The following is a 17,465-nucleotide window of genomic DNA, read 5'->3' as shown; positions in this document are numbered from 1 at the left end:
ATTTTTAGACACCAGGTAATTGTGGATTACTAAAGTATAATTAAGCAATAAGGCCTGAGGGGGTGTGGTATATGGCCAATATACTACGGCTAAGGGCTGTTCTTAGGCACAACGCAACATATGGTGTCTGGATATAGGCCTTTAGCTGTGGTATGTTGGCCATATACCACAAATCCCCAAGATGCTTTATTGCTATTATAAACTGGTTACCAACGTAATTAGAGCAGTAAAAACAAATGTTTTGTCATACCCGTGGTATACGGTCTGATAATCTATGGCTGTCAGCCAATCAGCATTGAGGGCTCGATCCACAGTTTATAATATCTCTAATAACAAATCATGATAACATAGATGCATATGCACAAACATGTGCACGTGTAGCATGTGACAACAGCAGGATCATAACATGGATAGCATCACAAATGAATACATAAATACCACTTGAAGCTTGATGACGAGTTGGTCATTTGAATCAGCTGTGTACAATACTGCCCTACCAAGCAAAAAGGCAGTAACTGCTAATTTGGTCTAAAATGTGTTAATGTCGTTTTTACTACATTAAATACATGCTTAATCATGTGGACAAGTATCCTGCCTCTATTGTATTGTGTTTTGGTGAAAATGGGGGTCATGTTAGCAGTAACTGCATAAAATTACTGTGAAACCAAGGTAAATAAAAACAGTTTCTCAGTTCCACAGTTACTGCCTTTTTGCTTGGTAGGGCAGAATAGTGCTAAGGATAAAACAAAAATGTGCACCCCTTTGAGTCCCCAGGACCAGGACTGAGAACCACTGCTCTTCATTGGGACCTCTTCATCTGCAGACAGGCCTTAGCAGCTCTCTGTATCTGAGGACAGAAAACATCACAAGAAACAGACTTCATTATACTCAAAATAGACAGCACTGAATGGTTAGACTTTAGGCCTTCATCTATTAGAGTGCGCACATGGACACCTAGTGGAAATAATGTGGAAATCAATTTCTCATGCATAATCTTGGCCAGGGATATACAAGTGGTATAAATATCATGATGCTGGCCAATCCGATCCCTACTAGTGAGGGAGGCTGGATGCTTCACTTTCAGGTCTCACTGCGTTTAGTTCCAGTACTCAATTTACAAGACGGTAAAGCAGATGCACATGTAAGTAGGCCTAGATTTACATTCGGAAAACCCATCATGCTATTACTTGTAGGCAATGTTAAAATATTATTTAGATGGCTGGAGACTATCCATAGACCATGTGCTGCTGAATTTTTAGTTAGTTTCAATAGTTTCTTAAATTATAGGTTGTGGTTCTGTTTATGTTTTTCATTCAAAGGGGCAATCTGCCGTTCAAACAATAAAAATTATCAGAAAAAATCTGGTTTTAACCGTTTTGAGACTATACAATGTTTACAATTACATTGTTTACAAACAATTGACTAAAATAAGCTTATCTTTTGGGTTCTGATGGGGTATGAGGCATTTACTGTAGAATGTATATTCTTCTAAAATCAATGGTTAGGTCTATATATAATTAATTTTAAATTAAATACAATTTAATCGCAGATTTCCCATTTAATGTAGTATTATATAATTTAATTGTTTTTAATTTAAACAAGACGTTGATGTGTTTTCTATATTTCCTGCTCACCAGTGTCTGGTCCTATTTGGCTATGAATAAGAAATAAAGCTTCAGCGCAACATTGGGATTCCGTTTTCCCATCGTGTGTAAATGGTAACAACCCAGCTCCACACACGGATGCTTTGTCTTGTCTTGACACCTGTTAGATGAAGAGCCAAAGAAGACGTTTAAAACAACTGTCCAATGTAGGGTGGCTGAACGTTGCTGCTATTGCATGATTTTTCGTCGCGGTTGGACTGAGAGAGAATACGGTCAACACAATGGAAAGTAGTACACTAAATGAGCAGAACTTTTGGCCATTTAACGAATCATTGGGGAACTCAACCCTTGGCAACGGGACCATCGGGGGAAATCAAACAAACCCCCTGAAACGGAATGAGGAGGTGGCTAAAGTGGAGGTGACTGTGCTCGCCCTGGTCCTGCTCCTGGCGCTGGCGGGGAATCTGTGCGTCCTGGTGGCCATTCACACCACCAAGCACACACAGTCCCGAATGTACTACTTCATGAAACACCTCAGCATCGCGGATCTCGTTGTGGCTATATTTCAGGTCTTGCCACAACTTATCTGGGACATTACTTTCCGTTTCTATGGACCCGATATCCTGTGCAGGTTGGTGAAATACTTCCAGATCGTCGGGATGTTCGCATCTACCTATATGCTTGTTTTGATGTCTATAGACAGGTGCTTGGCGATTTGTCAGCCGCTTCGGTCTCTGCACAAGCGAAAAGACCGTTTCTACGTGATTATCTCCTGGGTCCTCAGCCTAGTGTTCAGCAGCCCACAAATGTACATTTTTTCCCTGAAGGACGTTGGCTCTGGAGTGTATGATTGTTGGGGTGACTTCGTGGAGCCCTGGGGTGCCAAAGCGTATATAACTTGGATTAGCCTTACCATCTACATCATACCAGTGGCCATCCTGAGCCTATGCTATGGACTAATTAGCTTTAAGATCTGGCAAAACTTTAGAATGAAAACCAAGAGGGAGCAGTGTATAAGCCTCACCCCGAAGACTTCGAAAGGTCTTGCGCTCGCCCGGGTGAGCAGTGTAAAGCTCATCTCCAAAGCGAAGATAACTACAGTTAAAATGACATTTGTCATAGTTCTGGCGTATATCGTTTGCTGGACTCCTTTCTTCACCGTGCAGATGTGGACGGCTTGGGATCCAACGGCGCCTCGAGAAGGTAAGTTCAAACTCCATCTCGAAAATAACCATGCAAATGATTTCTTCAGTTTGAGATTCCGTGCGTAATATGAAATACTTTAACCAGGTGGCTTCGCAATTCTAGACTGTTGCCATTAATATATCCATCTTGAAATTAAATGTCCATGTTTACTTTAAAACGCTCGGAAGGTATTCTGCCTCGGGACTTATAATGCGGTGTGCGTAATGTTAGGTGCATTTTCACCAAATAGCCATGATAATACAAATATATTTCAACAGCCTTTATCATTGACAGTCAATTGAAATTCGCACAGGTTGGACATTGCACTTTTACGCATTACATTTTGGCCAACCTGAGGAACATCAAAGGATGTATACCATTGTACCGGAAAATTAGACGCATCATATAAAGTCATATCCTACCCACATGCAGTGGATGAAATGACAAAACAAACTTAAATAAATCCGCAGCCCTTCATAGGCTATGGTGTGCCTCCAGCCAACAAAAATACTATGATGCAAATGAAGCTCTGCCCACCTATAGAATGTTATGGTGACTTGTGGAAATACGGGTGGAGCGATCCGAACAAATATGTATGAAAAATATTATCTCGTTATATTCGTTTCATATAGGTCTATATAGGGCATACGCCGTCAAAATATCCTTAATTTTAGAAGTGGCCTGAATATTACAATGGTTGTCCAGAATTGTTACAGACTTTTTATGAATACTAAAAACACCACCTCCACCTCCATTTGACTCACTCGCCATAACGAACAGCAATAACATTGAGAGGGTCGTTTAATTGCAATACCCCTCCACTGAAGCGAAGCAAAGTAGGCATAGGCTACCGCCGCAAATGTCCATGCAACTAAAATTAGCTTAAGTCACTGAAAGCAGTCTTTCCGGACTGTAACCTCCATGGTTTGTGCACACCTCTGCATGGATGTGTTTTTGAGGCCCAACCATCTGAGCCTTCCTGCAGTGAATCATTAATCAGATTATGCGTGTGGGCTGCATGCTGAGCTCTTCTGTTGTTACCTGGGAGGCACGTCGGAGTGTAAGAGTGACAGGTAATATTGGGGCCACGCGTGTCATCTCCTCAGTCAAGCCCACGAGGGTACCACGTGCTTCAATGGAGCAGACAGCCCACCTGTGCAAATCATTTCTTAATGACCCGCTTTATGACCACACCCTATATAGTATGGCCAGGGTTCGATACCCAGTCAATCACACTTTACAGCCAGGCCTATTTAAATTAGGCTATATACTGGCTTGGACTGGAGGGGGATTGAGCAATCTATGCTAAACCAAATACAGTAGATGGCCTTCTGGTTGGGGTTGGCATTTTGTTTATGTTCTATCCTTTGAAGAAGATTCATATATTACTGAAGCTGTAAACAGATTAAATGAGAGTGGTAAATCAAAATGAGACTATCCATACATTTGAAAGACACCAGAGTTACACCACAGCACTATGTATCCTGAGTGGTGCAGTGGTCTATAAGGCACAGCATCTCAGTGCTAGAGGTAAGCACTACAGACCCTGGTTTGATCCCAGGCTGTATCACAACCGGCTGTGATTGGGAGTCCCATAGGGCAGCGCACAATTGGCCCAGCGTCGTCCAGGTTAGGGGAGGGTTTGGCCGGAGTAGGCCGTCATTGAATATAAGAATTTGTTCTTACCTAGTTAAACGCAACTGTTCTGTGCTGTCCCCTCCTGATCCCCACAGCAGCTCTATCACATATGAGTTATATTTCCCAACATCCCAAGACAAACACCAGGAAATTGAACAAGTTGGTAAACAGTCATTATATTCCCCAAACAATTTTGCATTACACGTGTATGGAAAAATATGGAAAATAATATTCTCAGCCAAAGTTCCCATGAAGTTTGCAGGATGATCCAAGATGAGTAACTATACTTATTAAGCAATAAGGCATGAGGAGGTGTGGTATATGGCTAATATACCATGGCTAAGGGCTGTTCTTACGTACGATGCAACGCGGAGTGCCTGGATACAGCACTTAGCCGTGGTATATTGGCCATATACCATGAACCCCCAAGGTGCCTTATTGCTATTATAAACTGGTTACCAACTAAATTAGAGCAGTAAAAATACATATTTTGTCATACCTGTGGTATACGGTCTGATATACCATGGCTGTCAGCCAATCAGCATTCAGGGCTCGAACCACGCAGTTTATAATGTAGGCTTTGTCCCTGTAAGCCTGTTGGGGTGTGCCAGGTTCAAGCAGGCAGGCTGTTGTTCCCTGCTAGAAAATTGTGTTTATTTACAGTGCTTTTATTATCATCCTTGAACAGACATACACAGCCTGTGATCTCCCAAAGACAACCTCTTAGGGGTGCAGCATCCACTGGAGACTTTTTAACCCTTCTGAGGACAACACACAATCAGTGGATTTGCCCAATTAAACAGCTTTTTTTTACTACATAGGTGTTGCTTTTGTCCAGGTGGGAAAGGCGGCCCATCTATAAACTGTGTCCATACCCTTGTCCATTCCTGAGTGCACTGCCTCCATTTTCCCTATGCTGACTCACCCTCTGCTCTGTGTGACGCTGACTGGCATTGACTATATTAATTGGCAGTCTGCCCAGTCCCCATGGAATCCTTTTGTCTATGGCCACTGTATGTTCTTCTCTGCATTTGACAGGATGTTTATTAAACAGACACCAAACCTCATTGTTGTTACAGTGATTTTAAAGTACAGCATTATACATAATGATAGATGCATCTTTTATTAAAACAGGGAAGCCCTTTTCAGCTGTGCCGACTCAAACAACACACGTGATCAGAGAGCTAAAAGAGAGCTATTGTACCAGCTTCCATTGAAATAATAGTATGGAGCATCTGATAGCCAGGTCAGTGGTTGGCTGAGAGCCAAAATAAAATGTGAGAGAAGCAAGGCCCTTCTCTTGTACAGTCTTCTTTAGGAATTCTACTACTCAGCTGCTTTGGCATAGTAAATCCTCTGAAATAGTGTTGATATTAAACTCAGATGATCGTGCCAGTCAGGCTGTGGTCATTAGTCAGTACAGAACCTGATAGTTGAGCAGATTTACCAATGAGGGGAAGCATTTTCTGCATTCAAATTTGTGAGTTTGTGTGATTTATCATCTCCTGTGAACGACACCATGAGCCAATTGTTATTTTGATCATAATTCCTTCCTTCAAATCACATATTGGCCCCATTCTCACCCACGCTCCTTCCTTTTACAAAGCCATAAGAATGTTTAATAGTCATGATATGTGATCTGGCTATGCTGTCTGAAGACATTTAGCATATGTATTGAATGCACCGTAGCCTACACAGAACATTAATTGACATTTTGACTTCCGTTTGATGGAACCATTATTTGCTGGTGAATAATATCCAAACAAGGAAGCTCTGCATGGCACTGCCTAACAGAGTTAGATCAAATACATTTTGTGTCAGTGTTAGTCTGTGTATGTCCGTTTGACTGCTGCTTAGTACCCCTTGTGGTTTGTTAAGATCTCACTAACCACCTTTCATGCCTCAGTGAAAAGATAAATGATCTAATGCCAATCTGCATTAATTCAAATTCCTCCCTCCCTCACAAGAGCAAGGTTATACATTTTACAGAGGAAACTTATTGAGTTATTCATTCATCTATCATACTGCCTTGTGATCCTTTGAGATTGAAGTTGTGTAACTTTGTGGCTGAATGTTATAAAGCAATGGTATTACAGTGTAACTACTTTATAGCTGCAGGACATCCATCATGACTTGTCATATGGTGGAGTTCACTCTTTTCTATGTTACATTTTCATTTGAGTTGTCTAGTAGATCAATTCCGCTTTACTTTTGCATCACTGCAAGCTCCCCCCCACATTAATTAGAGTTAGGAAACTGTGTAGGCCCTAGGCCTATCCCCAGTCCAGACTAAGCATGTGTCCTCCCTGCTCTGACAGCCTGTTGGGGTGTGCCAGGCTCTGTAAAAGCCAGACAATAGAATGATTTACATTGTTCACATCCGGACACTTGTGCACCTATAACTCACAGCCTTAATGACTGATGAATCAATTAGCTCCAAATTACTTGGCGCGGCTGCTGTAACATTCCGCCGATTGTTCCCAGTGATTTCAATTTGAGCAACCTTCATATCAGAGCTGGAGGGCCAGCCATTAAAGATGATGCAAGCGGAACACGGGGTGGAGAGAGACGAAGGGAGAGAGATTAGCAATCAGAATAGGTTAATTGAATACAGGACATGGGCCCATTCCATTAATCTCAAACTAATTTACCATATGTCAATTCGCCGGTGTACATACAGATGGAGGATCTTCATTTGATCACCCTGTTTCAGGAGAACTCTACTGCAATGCAGGAATTTAATTTACAGTGTGTTTGAGGCTTAAAAAGGCTTATGAAGTGTGTAATTTCCATTTTGAAATTTCAGATTTGATTTTCCCTTATGAAAAATGTATCAACCCCTACAAAAATGTCCATTAATTATAATCCACATAATAATCCACATTTCCTGTTGCTGCAGGATTATTTTCCTGCTGTAGCCAACTGGCTCAAATTAAGATCCTACACCTGTGGCATAAATGTCAACCTACGCATCACTGCTGTCTGTCTCCCCCGGTAGCTTTATTACCATTTCGGTTGTGAATGCTATCTGGGTGTGCCTATTGTGTTGGTGTGTAGGTGTTTGTGTGTGTGTGTATTTGTGTTTGTGTCAAGAACAATCCAATCAGGGATGTCATTAATGAGTAGTAGAGAGAACGGGGTAATTAATTAGGATGAAAGTGGTTTCCTCATGTTGGTCCTCAGAAGATCCATAGGATAAGAACATATTGAGACAGGCTGGCATTTCACCACAACCATGTTTATACGACTTTATACTATGTGAATGAGCTCAACAGAAATCAAACCATTCCATCAGATGTCATCTTAAAAAATTACCTTTATATCTTCAAACAAATGAATGTCTACCACAAAAAGGGTTGCAAACGGTGGGTACTGGAAACTTCGTAAGTTTACCAATAAACTACCAGAATTTTGGTAACTTTCAAGGATTTTATGTGGCCCTTTTGGGTACTTCAGATTATCACAGGTGTCTGTAATTATCTCTGGCCCTCTGTTTGGCATCACCACATGTAAAATATATAACAATCAAGATGATTTAGTAAAATAAATAGAATGACAAAGCTGTAAAACAATATCCTAAATATACAGTGCTTTCAGAAAGTATTCAGACCCGTGGACTTTTTCCACATCTTGTTATGTTAAAGCCTTATTCTAAAATTGATTAAATAAAAATCCTCATCAATCTACACACAATACTGTAACGGTTTTCTTTAGGTGAAGGAGAGGCAGACCAAAACACAGCGTGGTGGTTATTCATGTTTTTTAATAAAGACACTAGACATGAATAAACTAACAAAAACAATAAACGTGGAAAACCAAAAACAGCCCTATCTGGTGCAAAACACAGAGACAGGAACAATCACCCACAAACACAGTGAAACCCAGGCTACCTAAATATGGTTCCCAATCAGAGACAATTGACTAACACCTGCCTTTGATTGAGAACCATATCAGGCCAGACATAGAAATAGACAAACAAGACATCCAACATAGAATGCCCACTCAGATCACACCCTGACCAACCAAAGCATAGAAACATACAAAGCAAACTATGGTCAGGGTGTGACAGTACCCCCCCCCAAGGTGCGGACTCCGGACGCAAAACCTGAACCTATTGGGGAGGGTCTGGGTGGGCATCTGTCCGTGGTGGTGGCTCTGGTGCTGGACGTGGCCCCCACTTCACCGTAGTCTTAGTCCCCCATCTTGTCCGCTTCCGTGGCCTCCTAGCCACGGCGACCCTACTTAAATGACCCCACTGGACTGAGGGGCTCTGGCGCCTCTGGGCAGAGGGGCTCTGGCGCCTCTGGCAGCAGCGCCGGACAGGCGGGAGACTCCGGCAGCAGCGCCGGACAGGCGGGAGACTCCGGCAGCAGCGCCGGACAGGCGGGAGACTCCGGCAGCAGCGCCGGACAGGCGGGAGACTCCGGCAGCAGCGCCGGACAGGCGGGAGACTCCGGCAGCAGCGCCGGACAGGAGGGAGACTCCGGCAGCAGCGCCGGACAGGAGGGAGACTCCGGCAGCAGCGCCGGACAGGAGGGAGACTCCGGCAGCAGCGCCGGACAGGAGGGAGACTCCGGCAGCAGCGCCGGACAGGAGGGAGACTCCGGCAGCAGCGCCGGACAGGAGGGAGACTCCGACAGCAGCACCGGACAGGAGGAAGGCTCTGGCAGCGCTGGACAGGCGGGAGCCCCTGTAAGGATGAGCCGGAGAGACAGCCTGTTGCGGGGGGCTACCACCGGAGGGCTGGTGCGTGGAGGTGGTGACGGATAGACCGGACAGTGCAGGCGCACTGGAGCTCTTGAGCACCGAGCCTGCCCAACCTTACCCGGTTGAATGGTCCCGGTCGCCCTGCCAGTGCGGCGAGGTGGAATAGCCCTCACTGGGTTATGCAGGCGAACCGAGGACACCGTGCGCAAGGCTGGTGCCATGTAAGCCGGCCCAAGGAGACGCACTGGAGACCAGATGCGTAGAGCCGGCTTCATGGCACTTGGCTCGATGCCCACTCTAGCCCGGACGATACGCGGAGCTGGAATGTACCGCACTGAACTATGCACCCGCACTGGGGACACCGTGCGCTTCACAGCATAACACGGTGCCTGCCCAGTCTCTCCAGCCCCCGGTAAACACAGGAAGTTGGCGCAGGTCTCCTACCTGGCTTCGCCACAATTCCTGTGTGCCCCCCCCAAGACATTTTTGGGGCTGCCTCTCGGGCTTCCTTGCCAGCCGTGTTCCCTCATATCGCCGGCTCCTCTCTCCGGCTGCCTCTGCTCTCCTAGCTGCCTCCACCTGTTCCCATGGAAGGCGATCCTTTCCCGCCAGGATCTCCTCCCAGGTGTAGCAACCCTTGCCGTCCAATACATCGTCCCATGTCCATTCCTCTTTGCGCCGCTGTTGCTGTTGCCCGTTACCACGCCGCTTGGTCCTGTTGTGGTGGGTGATTCTGTAACGGTTTTCTTTAGGTGAAGGAGAGGCGGACCAAAACGCAGCGTGGTGGTTATTCATGTTTTTTTTAATAAAGACACTAGACATGAATAAACTAACAAAAACAATAAACATGGAAAACCAAAAACAGCCCTATCTGGTGCAAAACACAGAGAGAGGAACAATCACCCACAAACACACAGTGAAACCCAGGCTACCTAAATATGGTTCCCAATCAGAGACAATGACTAACACCTGCCTCTGATTGAGAACCATATCAGGCCAGACATAGAAATAGACAAACAAGACATCCAACATAGAATGCCCACTCAGATCACACCCTGACCAACCAAAACATAGAAACATACAAAGCAAACTATGGTCCGGGTGTGACAAATACCCCATAATGAAAAAGCAAAGTCAGGTTTTTAGGAATGTTTGCAAATGTATTCGAAATAAAAAACAGAAAAACCTTATTTACATAAGTATTCAGAACCTTGGTGTGACGATCGTCGTTGGTGGAATTAGACCAAGATGCAGCGTGGAGTAGGTTAATCATATTCTTTAATGATAACCCGCAAAACAAGAAAGAGAGAACCAACAGCCTTGTAGGGCTCAACAACAACAATACAAGGACAAGATCCCACAACATAAATCAAATCAAATCAAATCAAATTTTATTTGTCACATACACATGGTTAGCAGATGTTAATGCGAGTGTAGCGAAATGCTTGTGCTTCTAGTTCCGACAATGCAGTAATAACGAGCAAGTAATCTAACTAACAATTCCAAAAAAAACTACTGTCTTATACACAGTGTAAGGGGATAAAGAATATGTACATAAGGATATATGAATGAGTGATGGTACAGAGCAGCATAGGCAAGATACAGTAGATGATATCGAGTACAGTATATACATATGAGATAAGTATGTAAACCAAGTGGCATAGTTAAAGTGGCTAGTGATACATGTATTACATAAGGATGCAGTCGATGATATAGAGTACAGTATCAACGTATGCATATGAGATGAACAATGTAGGGTAAGTAACATTATATAAGGTAGCATTGTTTAAAGTGGCTAGTGATATATTTACATCATTTCCCATCAATTCCCATGATTAAAGTGGCTGGAGTAGAGTCAGTGTCATTGACAGTGTGTTGGCAGTAGCCACTCAATGTTAGTGGTGGCTGTTTAACAGTCTGATGGCCTTGAGATAGAAGCTGTTTTTCAGTCTCTCGGTCCCAGCTTTGATGCACCTGTACTGACCTCGCCTTCTGGATGACAGCGGGGTGAACAGGCAGTGGCTCGGGTGGTTGATGTCCTTGATGATCTTTATGGCCTTCCTGTAGCATCGGGTGGTGTAGGTGTCCTGGAGGGCAGGTAGTTTGCCCCCGGTGATGCGTTGTGCAGACCTCACTACCCTCTGGAGAGCCTTACGGTTGAGGGCGGTGCAGTTGCCATACCAGGCGGTGATACAGCCCGCCAGGATGCTCTCGATTGTGCATCTGTAGAAGTTTGTGAGTGCTTTTGGTGACAAGCCGAATTTCTTCAGCCTCCTGAGGTTGAAGAGGCGCTGCTGCGCCTTCCTCACGATGCTGTCTGTGTGAGTGGACCAATTCAGTTTGTCTGTGATGTGTATGCCGAGGAACTTAAAACTTGCTACCCTCTCCACTACTGTTCCATCGATGTGGATGGGGGTGTTCCCTCTGCTGTTTCCTGAAGTCCACAATCATCTCCTTAGTTTTGTTGACGTTGAGTGTGAGGTTATTTTCCTGACACCACACTCCGAGGGCCCTCACCTCCTCCCTGTAGGCCGTCTCGTCGTTGTTGGTAATCAAGCCTACCACTGTTGTGTCGTCCGCAAACTTGATGATTGAGTTGGAGGCGTGCATGGCCACGCAGTCGTGGGTGAACAGGGAGTACAGGAGAGGGCTCAGAACGCACCCTTGTGGGGCCCCAGTGTTGAGGATCAGCGGGGAGGAGATGTTGTTGCCTACCCTCACCACCTGGGGGCGGCCCGTCAGGAAGTCCAGTACCCAGTTGCACAGGGCGGGGTCGAGACCCAGGGTCTCGAGCTTGATGACGAGCTTGGAGGGTACTATGGTGTTGAATGCCGAGCTGTAGTCGATGAACAGCATTCTCACATAGGTATTCCTCTTGTCCAGATGGGTTAGGGCAGTGTGCAGTGTGGTTGAGATTGCATCGTCTGTGGACCTATTTGGGCGGTAAGCAAATTGGAGTGGGTCAAGGGTGTCAGGTAGGGTGGAGGTGATATGGTCCTTGACTAGTCTCTCAAAGCACTTCATGATGACGGATGTGAGTGCTACGGGCGGTAGTCGTTTAGCTCAGTTACCTTAGCTTTCTTGGGAACAGGAACAATGGTGGCCCTCTTGAAGCATGTGGGAACAGCAGACTGGTATAGGGATTGATTGAATATGTCCGTAAACACACCGGCCAGCTGGTCTGCGCATGCTCTGAGGGCGCGGCTGGGGATGCCGTCTGGGCCTGCAGCCTTGCGAGGGTTAACACGTTTAAATGTCTTACTCACTTCGGCTGCAGTGAAGGAGAGACCGCATGTTTCCGTTGCAGGCCGTGTCAGTGGCACTGTATTGTCCTCAAAGCGGGCAAAAAAGTTATTTAGTCTGCCTGGGAGCAAGACATCCTGGTCCGTGACTGGGCTGGGTTTCTTCCTGTAGTCCGTGATTGACTGTAGACGCTGCCACATACCTCTTGTGTCTGAGCCGTTGAATTGAGATACTACTTTGTCTCTGTACTGGCGCTTAGCTTGTTTGATAGCCTTGCGGAGGGAATAGCTGCACTGTTTGTATTCAGTCATGTTACCAGACACCTTGCCCTGATTAAAAGCAGTGGTTCGTGCCTTCAGTTTCACACGAATCATCAATCTACTTCAAGCCATCAATCCACGGTTTCTGGTTAGGGAATGTTTTAATCGTTGCTATGGGAACGACATCTTCAACGCACGTTCTAATGAACTCGCACACCGTATCAGCGTATTCGTCAATGTTGTTGTCTGATGCAATACGAAACATCTCCCAGTCCACGTGATGGAAGCAGTCTTGGAGTGTGGAGTCAGCTTGGTCGGACCAGCGTTGGACAGACCTCAGCGTGGGAGCTTCTTGTTTTAGTTTCTGTCTGTAGGCAGGGATCAACAAAATGGAGTCGTGGTCAGCTTTTCCGAAAGGGGGCGGGGCAGGGCCTTATATGCGTCGCGGAAGTTAGAGTAACAATGATCCAGGGTCTTTCCACCCCTGGTTGCGCAATCGATATGCTGATAAAATTTAGGGAGTCTTGTTTTCAGATTAGCCTTGTTAAAATCCCCAGCTACAATGAATGCAGCCTCCGGATAAATCGTTTCCAGTTTGCAGAGAGTTAAATAAAGTTCGTTCAGAGCCATCGATGTGTCTGCTTGGGGGGATATATACGGCTGTGATTATAATCGAAGAGAATTCTCTTGGTAGGTAATGCGGTCTACATTTGATTGTGAGGAATTCTAAATCAGGTGAACAGAAGGATTTGAGTTCCTGTATGTTTCTTTCATCACACCAAGTCACGTTGGCCATAAGGCATACGCCCCCGCCCGTCTTCTTACCAGAAAGATGTTTGTTTCTGTCGGCGCGATGCGTGGAGAAACCCGCTGGCTGCACCGCTTCGGATTGCGTCTCTCCAGTTAGCCATGTTTCCGTGAAGCAGAGAACGTTACAGTCTCTGATGGGTGGGAAAACAAAGAAATACAACACATAGAATGCCCACCCAAATCACACCCTGACCAAACCAAATAGAGACATAAAAAGGCTCTCTAAGCTCAGGACATGAAACTTGGCTATGAGACTCGAGCTCAGGTGCATCCTGTTTCAGTTCATCATCCTTGAGATATTTCTACAACTTGATTGGAGTCCACCCGTGGTAAATTCAGTTGACTGGACAGGATTTGGAAAGGCACACAACTGTCTATAAAAGGTCCCACAGGGGGACCAAAACATTTCTCCAGAATTGAAGTTCCCCAAGAACACATTGGCCTACATCATTCTTAAATGGAAGAAGTTTGGAACAACAAAGACTCTTCCTAGCGCTGGCCACGATCGAACATCTCTGGAGAGACCTTAAAATAGCTGTGCAGTGACACTCCCCATCCAATTTGACAGAGCTTGAGAGGATCTACAGAGATGAATGGGAGAAACTCCCCATATAGGTGTGCCAAGCTTATAGCGTCATACCCAAGAAGACTCAATGCTGTAATCGGTGCTTCAACAAAGTAATAAATGTGCAAAAAAACAACAACATTTAAACCTGTTTTTGCTTTGTCATTATGGGGTATTGTATGTCGATTGATGAGGGAAAAACACACTTTTAACCATTTTAGTATAAGGCTGTATTGTAACAAAATGTGAAAAAGTGAAACGGTTCTAAATACTTTCCAAATGCACTGTAACCCTGGATCCACAATATGGCAGAGGTTGAAAAGCACTGTAACCCTGGATCCACAATATGGCAGAGGTTGAAAAGCACTGTAACCCTGGATCCACAATATGGCAGAGGTTGAAAAGCACTGTAACCCTGGATCCACAATATGGCAGAGGTTGAAAAGCACTGTAACCCTGGATCCACAATATGGCAGAGGTTGAAAAGCACTATAACCCTGGATCCACAATATGGCAGAGGTTGAAAAGCACTATAACCCTGGATCCACAATATGGCAGAGGTTGAAAAGCACTGTAACCCTGGATCCACAATATGGCAGAGGTTGAAAAGCACTGTAACCCTGGATCCACAATATGGCAGAGGTTGAAAAGCACTATAACCCTGGATCCACAATATGGCAGAGGTTGAAAAGCACTGTAACCCTGGATCCACAATATGGCAGAGGTTGAAAAGCACTGTAACCCTGGATCCACAATATGGCAGAGGTTGAAAAGCACTGTAACCCTGGATCCACAATATGGCAGAGGTTGAAAAGCACTATAACCCTGGATCCACAATATGGCAGAGGTTGAAAAGCACTGTAACCCTGGATCCACAATATGGCAGAGGTTGAAAAGCACTGTAACCCTGGATCCACAATATGGCAGAGGTTGAAAAGCACTATAACCCTGGATCCACAATATGGCAGAGGTTGAAAAGCACTGTAACCCTGGATCCACAATATGGCAGAGGTTGAAAAGCACTGTAACCCTGGATCCACAATATGGCAGAGGTTGAAAAGCACTATAACCCTGGATCCACAATATGGCAGAGGTTGAAAAGCACTGTAACCCTGGATCCACAATATGGCAGAGGTTGAAAAGCACTGTAACCCTGGATCCACAATATGGCAGAGGTTGAAAAGCACTGTAACCCTGGATCCACAATATGGCAGAGGTTGAAAAGCCATAACACATACGTTTCCTTAACAGCAGGTTATGGTCAATAATGTCAACAGCTGCACTGAAATCCAGCAGTATAGCTCCCACAATCTTCTTATTATCAATTTCTCCAGACATTTGTGTCAGTGCAGTACATGTTGAGTGCCCTTATGTATAAGCATGCTGAAAGTCTGTTGTTAATTTGTTGACAGAGAAATAGCATTGTATTTGGGCTTTTTCCCAACAGTTTGCTAAGAGCTGGTAGCAAGCTGATAGGTCTGACACTTTACCACTCTTAGGTAGTGGAATTACTTTGGCTTCCCTCCAGGCCTGAGGACAAGGACTTTCCTCTTGGCTCAGATTAAATATACCATCCATCTTGTTATTGCCATGAGGTTTGTTATTATTCATCGATAACAATAACTTTACAGAATTCAAACTTGCAATGCTTTTCTTTCGCTATTAGTTTATTTTATGCATGAGTACGACGCTTCACTATTTTAGGCCCAGTTTTCGGAAACTTTGGCTTTCCTGGATATAGCCACAATATTGTGATCACTGCATCCAATGGGTTCAGATACAGCTTCAGAACAAAGTTCTACAGTAATAGTAAAAATGTGATCAATACATGTGGATGTTCTTGTTCCTGTAGTGTTTGTAAACACCCTGGTAGGTTGATTAATAACCTGAACCAGATTACAGGCACTGGTTACAGTGAGAAGCTTCCTCTTGAGTCGACAGCTTAATGAAAACCAGTTGACAATCAGATCCCCAAGAAAGTAGAACTCTCTGTTAACATCACATACACTATCAAGCATTTCACACATATTAGTTAGGTACTAACCATTAGCACTTGGTGGCCTATAGCAACACCCCAAAAGAAAAGGCTTTAGATGTGCAAAGTGAACACACAACCACAACACTTCAATAACACTTCAATAACCTTCAATAACCTTCAATAACCTTCAATAACCCTCAATAACTTCAATAGTCATCAAAGTAGTTGTCAGTGAATCTCAGAAATGGCTAATATATTAATATTATCTAATGATAGCAAGTTATTTATTTCATTAACCTTTTTTATCTTTTTTTCCTTTTTTATGTCTCTATTTTGGTTTGGTCAGGGGGTGGGCATTCTATGTTTTGTTCTGTGTGTTGTATTTCTATTGGTTTGGCCTGGTATGGTTCCCAATCAGAGGCAGCTGTCAATCATTGTCTTTGATTGAGAACCATACTTAGGTAGCCTGTTCCCACCTGGTGTTTGTGGGTAGTTATTTTCTGTTTAGTGTGTGTTGCACCTGACGGAGCTGTTTCGGTTGTTTCTTTGTTGTTTGCATTTTTAGTGTTCAGTTTCTAATAAACATGACGGACACGTACCATGCTGCGCTTTGGTCCTCACCTTCTTCCACCAACGGACGTTACACTACATAGATTCATATGGGCTATTTTCAGCCCTTTCCTGGATAGACTATCAGAGATAGACATAATATGGAAAACAAGCTAAATAAAACAATATATAGTACGTTCCTCTCAACCTCAGGCTCTTTCCAGAACAGCTACCTTGTCCTTGAACCTCAGGAACTTGACCTCAGTCTTCATGTGGTCCATCCTCAGTTTCTCCGAGATCATTTCCCTCAACATTGTATTCAGACTCCGTCCAGGTCTCATGTGGAGATTCTGTAGTTCCGTCCACAACCATGTTGTTCCGCCTTGATTGTCCCTCGATAATCTGATTTCAAACCAAATGTTATTTGTCGCATACACATATTTACCAGATGCTTTTGCAGGTGTAGCAAAATGCCTGTGTTCCTAGCTCCAACAGTGCAGTAGTATCTGACAATTCAAAACAATACACCCAAATCTAAATGTAAAATAATGGAATTAAGACAAGCAATGTCGGAGTGGTATTGACTACAATTGTCACGCCTTGTCACGCCTTGACCTTAGAGCCTTATGTCTCTATTTGGTTTGGTCAGAGTGTGATTTGGGTGGGCATTCTATGTTCTGATTTCTATGTTTTGTGTTTCTATGTTTTGGCCGGGTATGGTTCTCAATCAGGTACAGCTGTCTATCGTTGTCTTTGATTGGGAATCATACTGAGGCAGCCTTTTTTCCTTTGTATTTTGTGGGAAGTTGTCTTTGTTAGTGGCACTATAGCCCGCGTAAGCTTCACGGTCGTTTTGTTGTTTCTTGTTTTTGTTGGCGACATTATAAATAAAGAAATGTACGCTCACCACGCTGCGCTTTGGTCCA

At 44.3% G+C, this 17,465-nt stretch overlaps 1 protein-coding gene across 4 annotated transcripts in view; it reads left to right on the top strand.

Annotated features, from left to right (window-relative positions):
• The first annotated feature begins 1,059 nt into the window (after window positions 1-1,059).
• The window catches only part of LOC112217064 (isotocin receptor), a 29,151-nt gene continuing 12,745 nt past the window's right edge, over window positions 1,060-17,465 (top strand). For 3 of the 4 annotated variants that reach the window (XM_042297306.1, XM_042297304.1, XM_024377327.2), the window contains exon 1: window positions 1,157-2,807. In XM_042297306.1, the coding sequence (XP_042153240.1) occupies window positions 1,886-2,807 (922 nt within the window). In that variant the 5' untranslated portion in view covers window positions 1,157-1,885. The other variant, XM_024377318.2, reaches the window with a different exon arrangement.

The sequence above is a fragment of the Oncorhynchus tshawytscha genome, linkage group LG02 (genome assembly GCF_018296145.1).
Source record: "Oncorhynchus tshawytscha isolate Ot180627B linkage group LG02, Otsh_v2.0, whole genome shotgun sequence".
NCBI lineage: Eukaryota > Metazoa > Chordata > Actinopteri > Salmoniformes > Salmonidae > Oncorhynchus > Oncorhynchus tshawytscha.
The sequence above is the reverse complement of the archived record's forward strand: the minus strand, read 5'-3'. Positions and strand labels throughout refer to the sequence as shown.